This window comes from Camelina sativa, chromosome 12 (genome assembly GCF_030686135.1).
Source record: "Camelina sativa cultivar CO46 ecotype springtype chromosome 12, ASM3068613v1".
NCBI lineage: Eukaryota > Viridiplantae > Streptophyta > Magnoliopsida > Brassicales > Brassicaceae > Camelina > Camelina sativa.
In genome coordinates, this window is record NC_141891.1 from 550427 (window position 1) to 561673 (window position 11247).

General features: G+C 35.7%; 1 protein-coding gene across 1 annotated transcript; it reads left to right on the forward strand.

Moving 5' to 3' along the window:
* The first annotated feature begins 6170 nt into the window (after window positions 1-6170).
* LOC104729255 (protein BRASSINOSTEROID INSENSITIVE 1) lies at window positions 6171-10366 on the forward strand. The gene has a single exon (XM_010448184.3). It carries the CDS (start codon window positions 6438-6440, stop codon window positions 10026-10028), a length of 3591 nt encoding a protein of 1196 aa, XP_010446486.2. The 5' UTR covers window positions 6171-6437; the 3' UTR covers window positions 10029-10366.
* The last annotated feature ends 881 nt before the right edge of the window (window positions 10367-11247 follow it).

Below are 11247 nucleotides of genomic sequence, written 5' to 3' on the forward strand. Positions count from 1 at the left end.
GGGAGGTAACCGAAACGGGAAAGTCTTAACGCCCGAAAACAACAGCTTCCTTGCTTTTGCTTACGTGTGGTGTGCTAAAACGGGATCCTCTCCCCTCTCGCACGTGCGTCTGTTATTTCTTGACGTTTGATTTGTTTGTTTTGAAAGAAGGACAGAGAATAATATGCCACACTTTATATTTATAAATTATAATTCCCGTTATTGGATGGAAGCCCACACGAATTATCCCGTTCTGATGTAAACTACTACTCAATCGATTACTATATTAAAAAAAAACTATAGTTATCGATGGCATTACGTGGAATATGTATGCATACGTTAGTTGAAGCTGGTTTATGACGGCGAAATTTTATTCAATCTAAACATCTCCGAATGTATAATAATTCGAGAACCTGAAGTACTACTGTACACAGGTGTTGACTATGCATGGCGGTTTTGGGGATCTATAATACAGTATGATTTTCGTACGAAATTCTAAACTGGCCTAACAATTAGGTGGTAGATCATAGATGTTTTTGCTGGAAACAGCTTGGAACTTTATTATCATTTTCGTTTGAAAGGACGCCCACTCCATTATACAGTAGTAGGTCTCTATTGACCAAAAACAAAGACCTTTTAAATTTCCAAGTACATCAAGTATTTTTTTCTACGTATTTTCATAATTGTAATTTGAAGTATATATCTTATACTACTATTTAACTAACTTAACATAGCAATAGGCAATGGCCAATTGATAAATCCAGCTAAAAAAATACAATGATTAATTAAATATGTTAATTTTTCTAATCATACGTCGACTAAAATATTATATATATTTCGTTTAATGCATCGCTGCCTTGTTAACCCTACAAACGTGGGTCCTTCGTGGGGTTTATTTGTAGGTTGTTGACATTTGTTGTTTATACAATGTAACAAAAAAAAAAAAAAAGAAAAAAAAAATTATAGAACAAAAGCAGATAGAGCGTAACTACATAATTTTGATTAATACGACCGGCTTAAGAGATAAGGATTTGGAAGATTATACGTGCAAAACAAACGTGATTCCTCCTATTTTAAATAGCTAAGTTGCAGAACTCCCCATGTTCTATATATGTAATGAAATGGTTCATTTAAAAAAAAAAAACTTAATTAAAATAGATTCTGATCTAAAGAACTATAAGACCGTGCTGATCATCATCATTACGTTGCATTGGAACTTCACGTATAATTTTGAAATTAGGTTAAAAGTATAACTTTGTAATATATTTGAATTTTCAATAAACATACAAGATATCCATTTAGCACGTTTTCACGTAAAAATTTACAAAAAACACTAAATTCATAATGATGCTAATTTTTCCTATATATATAAGATTTAAAATAATAAATAATTAAGCCAGCTAATTACAATAAGAATGGCGGTCAAAGGTTATGATGTTAATAAGTAATCATATCATAGAACAGTTAAGATATTCATAATTTGGGGTTGTACGGCCATTTCATTACTACAATATAATGATTGATCAATAATTTTTATACTTCGGTCCAACTACAACTACATATATATATATATATATATATACGACGCATTGAGATTAATTACACTTTAGGAAAATATGTTTTATTATTGTTTACCATCATTACAAATATTATCAAGATGTTATGATTTTCATTATTGTATACTACTCCCTCTCTATCATAATAGATGATGTTTTAAGATTTTTACATGAATCAAGAAAAATATTTATTATTTAACAATAAGTGTATTATTATTTTCTAATAATATATTTTTATAATTATTAACCAATAATATTTTATCAAACTCTTAAATTTTCATTTAATGATTCTTAAACTTTGCAATTTCTTAGCATTAATTGATAAAAGTATATAGAAAATCATCTATTCTGATACAAAATAAAATCCTACAACATCATCTATTCTGATATAGAGGGAGTATGATTTACCACTATATAGACTCACACATTTGTCGTGGACAATTTGTTCTTTTTTTTTCTTTCTTATTTATATACGTTATAAATATCCGTAAATAATAATAATGTATTTTGATGATTCCCTCATTTTTGATATGCAGCTCTATTCAAACTCGAAAAATATGACTAATAGTAATTATTCCCTCATTCTTCTTTCGAGGAGCACAAAAAAATAGTGGAAGGAAAATACACTTGCAAAATTATCTTTCTTTTACCTTTTTTGAATATTCTTAATCATGTGTGGAAGAATCGAAGTGATCTCGCAAGACACCACACGACTACACTAGTCATCAGTAATTCAATAACTCTTGATCGTCTCTCATCGCTTCATTTTTTTTTTTTTTAGGAGTCTCTTATATGATTATTTTGGAGTTAACACAACCGAACAAAAATATTCAAAATTCTATAGAAAACAATAACTGAATATTTGTTGTACAAGCAAAAAGCTAGGAGAAAAAAAAAGAAAGGAAAGGTAGAGCAGAGAGATGGCCGCATAATTGTCTCATAACTTTGCAATTCGTTCTTATTATTATTGTTGTTGTTGTTGTTGTTGTCTAATCAACCACCACTCATTAGCTCGCCCACACAACTATTTGGATTTAGCTTTTAGTTCATTTGATTTTAATTATTATTCTACAAAAGATATTTTGTAATGGGAAAGGGAATTGAAAGCGCATGTAAAGATCATGGTAATATAAAACTTGTGGACTTTACGATCAACCATTTTAAAATAAATTTTGTTTAGCTCGTGATCTACTACTAATCGGTACAAAGTACATTTTAATTCCGTTTTAGTTTGACAATGGAACTATGTAAGTATTGTATACGAATATTTCAACAGGCTTCTCATATTACAAACAATATTATAACCTTGTTAAACAAACAAGAGATGAAAATCCAAAATTAAAAGATAATTTAAAGCTGAAAATGTTCAAATAATTAGGAACAAACAAATATGCGACGTTTCGAGTTGTCACGCGTTTCAGGAGTATCTGGAAACCATTAAAAGTACTCAAATAAAGCTGGCTTTTAAATTAATTTCAAGACAAAGATCATACTAAATTTAATTAATTTTTTAAAAATTAAATATGCATCAGTACTAAGGAAAAAAAAAAACTAAACCACTTAAAAAACAGTTTGGAGAACTCATTCAAAAGTATTAGTACTAGTATTATAGGAGTATTGTTTTAAATGAAATTAAATAAAATAAAATTTTAATTAATGAGAAAGTAAATTGTTTGATACATAAAATAATGAAGAAAAAACCAGAATTGGGGAAAGAGAGAGGTGATGGTCAAAAGACGACATATCAACGTGTGAAATGAAGACACGTCATCAACCTGGACATGAGCACGTGTAGTTTCTCAGCTCTGTGGGGAACCACAACTACACTGCATCATCATCTTTCATACGATTATTTGTTCCATTTTATGTTTTGCTGATTTATTTTTTTCATTTTTTTTAGTTTGTTTTATTTTTAATTGGAAATAAATATATTGAAAGAAAGAGATGAAAGCCCATTCAGGAGTAGGGCCCATTAAGGAAAATTATCGTCAAGTGGGTCCCGTATACTTCGGTAAAAATAATCAGCTGACATTTTATAAATATTTAACTCTACCAATAGCAGGAAAGAAAAAGAATGAGATACATGTGTCAGTAGTTAAAAATAAAAACAGGAATTTGTCAGTAACAAAAAAAAAAGTAAAAGTAAAAGAAAAAAAGAAGTAGAGAGGATTATGTTATAGGGTGGTAAATAACTCCTGAAGAGCAACCGAATGACTTATTTACCCTTTATTAGGTCCCACGAACAATAATACACAGGGTAGATTTGGTATTTGCAGCATAGGAGGAAGTGCAACTTCGTCACTCTAGATTTACTCGTTAGATATGGTTTTCTGCTTCTTCATTAGATTCATTTACACCGTAGAAAGAAAGAAAATAGCAAATTTACCAGGTTCAATCCTGAACCGTTGAGATGACATCAACGGCTGGGATTGGTTTCATCAGACCGTTTGGGGGTCCATCTCGTACAGTGTACTACTACCCACACTCGTCCCCCTAACATTTACGAACGTCTGTGTTAGTCACCACTTTAGAATTTTAGATAGACCACGCATTCACACCAATCACACTCTACCTCCATGAGCGCGTGTTACACAGGTCGTAGTTTTGGCTCATTGTACCCCAACGACGCCGTTTTCAACGTTCGGGTGTGTCTGACGCGCGAAGAGTTAGCGGTTTGGACGTTTTGTCACACGAGCGCTTATAAATCAGTGTGGGGGAGAGAGGACAGTTTCGTCCCTTTTTTGAAGATAGAATCATTGCACTCTTGGCGTTTTGCTGGACTATGATGACATTATAGGAATTACAATCTTCTATTATGAGATATATATACGATATTAATACATCACTAAACATACTTTTTTTTTTCCATTCAGTTTGTAAATTGTACAAATATAGTATTATATCAGGTCGTTATTTTTTTTGTTCAGTGTACTTATACAATCCTTCCAAAAAAAAAAGTGTTAACAGTTGCAATAGATAGTTACGTACACATATGTCATTCTCTCTATAATTTTAAGTGCGTAGCGTAGTATTCGTTGAAAGTTGAGACCTGAAACCAATCTCTCTAGAAGAGTTAAAGTGACAGTGGCATATGTCGAATTTAATTATAAAGTTTACTACTCAAGTAGTCAAGTTCCTATTACCCAAAAAACTATGTGTATAAAGTGCACCTTTTATCAGTTGAGTTTTGCTATAATAACAACACACAGAAAATAAAATACATAAATACTAAAAAGTCTAAAACCCGAGTGATTAATACTACATCTTAATCATTGAAATATACTAAAGTTTTGTACTTTTGTATCTATCACACAAGGAATATCATTTTCATATACCTGAGTGATTAGGCTAGAAATAATATTGTCTTATTTGTTATATAACCATGTATGCACGTAGAATTTTGTACGTAATTACGAAATATCTATAAAACTGCGGCAGAGGAACAAAATAAAAAATAATAGAAAAAGGCTCAAGTTTGGTCTATCCGTCTATGTAACCACCAGAGAGAAAAAGAAAGCAGTCTAAAAGTAAAAGAGAGAAAGATTAATTAATTAATTAATTAGTTGGGAAATAATTTAAGCTAAAACTGATAATACAAGTCTGGTTATAACAAAATTAATGATTATTTTAAAAGAGATGGAATCTGCCCATTAATTGACACTCATGTCCCAATCGTCGCTCACACGTACGCTCGTTTTTTCTTTCTTTCTTTCTTTCTCTTTTGTAAAAAAGCTAGAGAGACAATAATCTCTCCTCCACTTTTATTTTTATTTTTTCTTCCAGACAGAAGAAGTGCGAGTGAACAAGAGACGAGTGTGTTGTTAATGTGATATGTTTGTGGTTGGTGTGAATTTCATGTAAAAACTATTTATAATTTTACCTAAAAACATTAGAAGTAAAATTTGAACTCCTTTTTCTAACCATCACATTCAATGCCCAAAATCTTGTTTTATATGAGTATCATTATAAAAGGGAATTTAGATTCTTATACTATGTTCCATTTCTACTGAACTACTTAACCATTAGTCCATAAATGTTCAAAAATTAGTTAGTTGCTGGCATCTTTATATCAGAATCAAAAGTTTTTGCATATTGGGTGACAGTGAGTGCATAGGGTGCAATAATTCACCGATCAAGATCTCCCTCTCCAACCAAGCAAGAAGAAAAATAAAATAAAAGCGATTTATCTTGAAAAATCGCTAGTTTTTTTACATACCAAAAATAAGATAAGAGTTGTACTTTTAAAATATGAGAAGATACAGGTAGTTGTGGTTAATTATACTAGTATACAAATAATAATTCAACAAAGTCTATGACGAATTTTAAAAGGGTAAGTAGGATTATATAGCTTGTGGAAGACTTGATCCCATCCCCTAATCTCACGTTAATTAAAACACCTTGCATGTACAGACAAATACCTCATTTCTTTAACTTAAAACTTATATTTAAAAGAAAAGCTAGAGATTAAGGATTTTGTGATGCTATTATATTTTTATACATTTATGTATCCTCTTGCATTAATTAAATTGTTTTTTAACACATACAATAATTAAAAGTAGTATTATTTGTTTGTATCTGTAATCGAAATTGAAAAATTAATACTATATTTTAATAATAATAATAATAATCAGAAGAAGAGGTAACATGGCATGTGAGTGCACAGCTGTGACCACTCTTCCCTTCACCATTTGATAAATACCTTCTTCCATCTTCCTGCTTCTGTCTTTTGACTCTCTTCTCTCTCTCTCCTCTCTTTTAAGCTTTTCTTCTAAATCTCTCTCTCTCTCTCTCTCTAAAGCTTCCACTTCCCATCTCTAATGGTGGAACCAAAACCCTAGATTCCCCCTCCCCCCTTTCATCTTCTCTACTTCAACACCTTTTATCTCTAAAAAAAATCTGAGAATGAAGACTTTTCCAAGCTTCTTTCTCTCTGTAACAACTCTCTTCTTCTTCTCCTTCTTCTTCTCTCTTTCATATCAAGCCTCACCATCTCAGTCTTTATACAGAGAAATCCATCAGCTTATAAGCTTCAAAAACGTTCTTCCTGACAAGAACCTTCTCCCAGACTGGTCTTCCAACAAAAACCCGTGTACTTTCGATGGCGTTACTTGCAGAGACGACAAAGTCACTTCGATTGATCTCAGTTCAAAGACTCTCAACGTCGGATTCAGTGCAGTGGCTTCATCTCTTATGTCTCTCACTGGATTAGAGTCTCTGTTTCTCTCAAACACACACATCAACGGCTCCATCACTGCCTTCAAATGCTCTGCTTCTTTAACCAGTTTAGATCTATCAAGAAACTCTCTTTCTGGTCCTGTAACGACTCTAACAAGCCTTGGTGCTTGCTCCGGTCTAAAATACCTCAACGTCTCCTCAAACACACTCGATTTCCCCGGGAAAGTTTCAGGTGGGTTGAAGCTAAACAGCTTGGAAGTTTTGGATCTTTCTTCGAATTCACTCTCTGGAGCTAACGTCGTCGGTTACGTTCTCTCCGATGGGTGTGGAGAGTTGAAGCACTTTGCGATTAGCGGAAACAAAATCAGTGGTGACGTTGATGTCTCTCGTTGCGTAAATCTCGAGTTTCTCGATGTCTCTTCCAACAATTTCTCAACTGGGATCCCTTTCCTCGGAGACTGCTCTGCTCTTCAACATCTCGACATCTCCGGTAACAAATTAACCGGCGATTTCTCCCGCGCTATCTCTACTTGTTTAGAGCTCAAGTCGTTGAACGTCTCCGGTAACCAATTCGCCGGACCAATCCCTTCGCTACCGCTCAAAAGCCTACAGTACCTCTCTCTGGCTGAGAACAAATTCACCGGCGAGATCCCTGAGTTTCTCTCCGGCGCGTGTGATACACTCACTGGACTCGATCTCTCTGGAAACGATTTCCACGGTACGGTTCCTCCCTTCTTCGGTTCTTGTCCACTTCTGGAGTCACTCGTCTTGTCGAGTAACAACTTCTCCGGCGAGTTACCGATGGATACGTTACTTAAGATGAGAGGACTCAAAGTACTCGATCTGTCCTTCAACGAGTTCTCCGGCGAATTACCGGAGTCTCTTACGAATCTCTCCGCTTCGTTGCGAACATTAGATCTCAGCTCCAACAATTTCTCCGGCTCGATTCTTCCTAATCTCTGCCGGAACCCTAAAAGCACACTCCAGGAGCTTTACCTTCAGAACAATGGCTTTACCGGGAAGATCCCACCGACGTTAAGCAACTGTTCCGAGCTCGTTTCGCTTCATCTGAGCTTCAATTACCTCTCGGGGACAATCCCGTCGAGCTTAGGGTCTCTGTTAAAGCTTCGAGATCTGAAGCTATGGCTGAATATGTTACAAGGAGAGATCCCTCAAGAGCTCATGAATGTCAAGTCGTTAGAGACTCTCATCCTCGACTTCAACGACTTAACCGGTGAAATCCCTTCCGGTTTAAGTAACTGTACCAATCTGAATTGGATTTCTCTGTCGAATAACCGGTTAACCGGTCAAATCCCGAAATGGATCGGCCGGTTAGAGAATCTCGCTATCCTCAAGCTAAGCAACAATTCATTCTATGGGAACATCCCGGCTGAGCTCGGTGACTGCAGAAGCTTAATCTGGCTCGATCTCAACACCAATTCCTTCAACGGAACCATCCCTGCTGAGATGTTCAAACAATCCGGTAAAATCGCTGCGAATTTCATCGCCGGGAAGAGGTATGTTTATATTAAAAACGATGGGATGAAGAAAGAGTGTCACGGAGCTGGTAATTTGCTTGAGTTTCAAGGAATTAGACCGGAGCAGCTTAACCGGGTTTCGATTAGGAACCCTTGTAATTTCACCAGAGTCTATGGAGGTCACACTTCGCCTACGTTTGATAACAACGGTTCGATGATGTTTCTGGACATGTCGTATAACAAGTTGTCTGGTTACATACCAAAGGAGATTGGTTCGATGCCTTATCTGTTTATTCTCAATTTGGGTCATAATTTTATATCCGGTTCGATTCCTGACGAGGTAGGTGATCTCAGAGGTTTAAACATTCTTGATCTTTCAAGTAATAACCTCGATGGGAGGATCCCTCCGGCTATGTCTGCGCTTACTATGCTTACGGAGATTGATTTGTCGAATAATAATTTATCCGGTCCGATTCCTGAGATGGGTCAGTTCGAGACTTTTCCGCCGGTTAAGTTTTATAACAATTCTGGTCTCTGTGGTTATCCGCTTCCGCGGTGTGATCCGGCTAACGCAGAAGGGTATGCACACCATCAGAGATCTCATGGGAGGAGAACGACGTCTCTTGCGGGTAGTGTAGCGATGGGGTTGTTGTTCTCTTTCGTGTGTATATTCGGGTTGATACTTGTTGGTAGAGAGATGAGGAAGAGACGGAGAAAGAAAGAAGCTGAGTTGGAGATGTACGCTGAAGGGAATGGTAACTCTGGTGATAGAACTGCTAACAACACGAATTGGAAGCTGACGGGTGTGAAAGAAGCATTGAGTATCAATCTTGCTGCTTTCGAGAAGCCGTTGAGGAAACTTACCTTTGCTGATCTTCTTCAGGCTACTAACGGTTTCCATAACGATAGCTTGATTGGATCAGGTGGGTTTGGAGATGTTTACAAAGCGATTTTGAAAGATGGAAGCGCGGTGGCTATCAAGAAACTTATTCACGTTAGTGGTCAAGGTGATAGAGAGTTCATGGCTGAGATGGAAACGATTGGAAAGATCAAACATAGAAACCTTGTTCCGCTTCTTGGTTACTGTAAGGTTGGAGACGAGAGGCTTCTTGTGTATGAGTTCATGAAGTATGGGAGTTTGGAAGATGTTTTGCATGACCCCAAGAAAGCTGGTGTGAAACTAAACTGGTCTACTCGGCGGAAGATCGCAATTGGATCAGCTAGAGGACTTGCTTTTCTTCACCATAACTGCAGTCCTCATATCATCCACAGAGATATGAAATCTAGTAACGTGTTGCTTGACGAAAACTTGGAAGCTAGGGTTTCAGATTTCGGCATGGCAAGGCTGATGAGCGCGATGGATACTCATTTAAGCGTCAGTACATTAGCGGGTACACCAGGTTACGTACCTCCTGAGTATTACCAAAGTTTCAGGTGTTCAACAAAAGGAGACGTGTACAGTTACGGTGTGGTCTTACTGGAGCTACTCACGGGTAAAAGACCAACGGATTCACCTGATTTCGGAGATAATAACCTTGTCGGATGGGTGAAACAGCATGCGAAACTGCGGATAAGCGACGTGTTTGATCCGGAGCTAATGAAGGAAGATCCAGCGTTAGAGATCGAGCTTTTACAGCATTTAAAAGTTGCGGTTGCGTGTCTGGATGATCGGGCGTGGAGACGACCAACAATGGTACAAGTCATGGCAATGTTTAAGGAGATACAAGCGGGGTCAGGGTTAGATTCGCAGTCTACGATCGGATCAGTAGAGGATGGAGGATTCAGTACAATAGAGATGGTTGATATGAGTATAAAAGAAGTTCCTGAAGGCAAATTATGAAAAGTTTAGAAACAGCAGATTCTTTTGAACATCAATCAAAATCTAAAAGGGTCAGTCCGATTTTCCTTGGGGGTCTATTTTTTTTTTTGTATTTTTCTACTATATTTTTAAAAAAATGTATGTATGTATCTATGTTATTTTTATACATAAGACGGGGATGTTCTTCTTTTCTTTTCTTTTTTTTGGGGTTCGGTCGAATTGGGGGGAGGGAGATGAAGAAGAGAATTGAGTAATAACTTTGTTAAGAATATGTAAATATACAGTTTTTTTTCTTTTTTGGTGAGGGGAATTTGTAATGTTTTTTTTAGTTCTATGGAAATTTCTACGTTGCTAACGAATTGAATTTTTTTCCTCCGAGTTCTTTCTTGATGTAATAGTAGTAGTAAATTCATAATATGAAACGAATCATGAAAAAAGAGAGTCATACTAGTAGTATTAAGTTATGTCTGTGCATTAAATATGGACTGATCATGTTCATGTAAATGCACGTGACCTATTATTTTCATTATTGTCGGAATTAATTTGGGGGAATTCTCAGAGTGCACGGGAACGGGAAAGTGAGAATAGATGAGAGACTTTAAAATTTTGTTTTCTATTGGTGTAATATTTTCATGACAAATGTGGTCCCTTTTGAACTGTGGCCGAATTGAACCGTTTGGTCTATATTCATATCCATCTACTTTCTTCAGTGCAAATTTTTTTTTTTATAACGGATACCTTAGATTATAATGAAAGGAAAAAGAAAAAATTCTTAAACAAAATTAAGAGGCTGTGGAGATTTCTAGTTATTATTATTTTTTGTTGCTAATATATTTAAGAGATTGATATGTATAACATGGAGAAATGGACCTTCGCCTGAAATTAAAAACAAAGTCTGGGTTTCATGTTTCTGTGACACACTGCACCAACATTACCACAACAAGTCTTACACAAGAAACGTGCCACTCACGTGCTCTTCTCTATTCTCTCTCTCCAGCTACGTGGACTGCCTTCACTCACTCCCCTCACTCTTCGGATTTTGTGTTCATTGCTTTAACTAGTTTTCTTATTAATCTTTTCAATTTGTTTTATTCTTGCTCACTATTACCCATAACTTAAAACAAATCATGAGTTTAGACTTTTAATGAAACGTAAAGAGTGGTTGTTTATTTGGGCGATATGTTTGGCTTTAGTCTAGTATGTAACACATTAACTAACAACTTGACTACTTGAACAATAG

What these genes read in the sequence shown, in the direction of transcription:
- LOC104729255 (XM_010448184.3), top strand. Translation starts at nt 6,438, where the DNA reads ATGAAGACTTTTCCAAGCTTCTTTCTCTCTGTAACAACTCTCTTCTTC.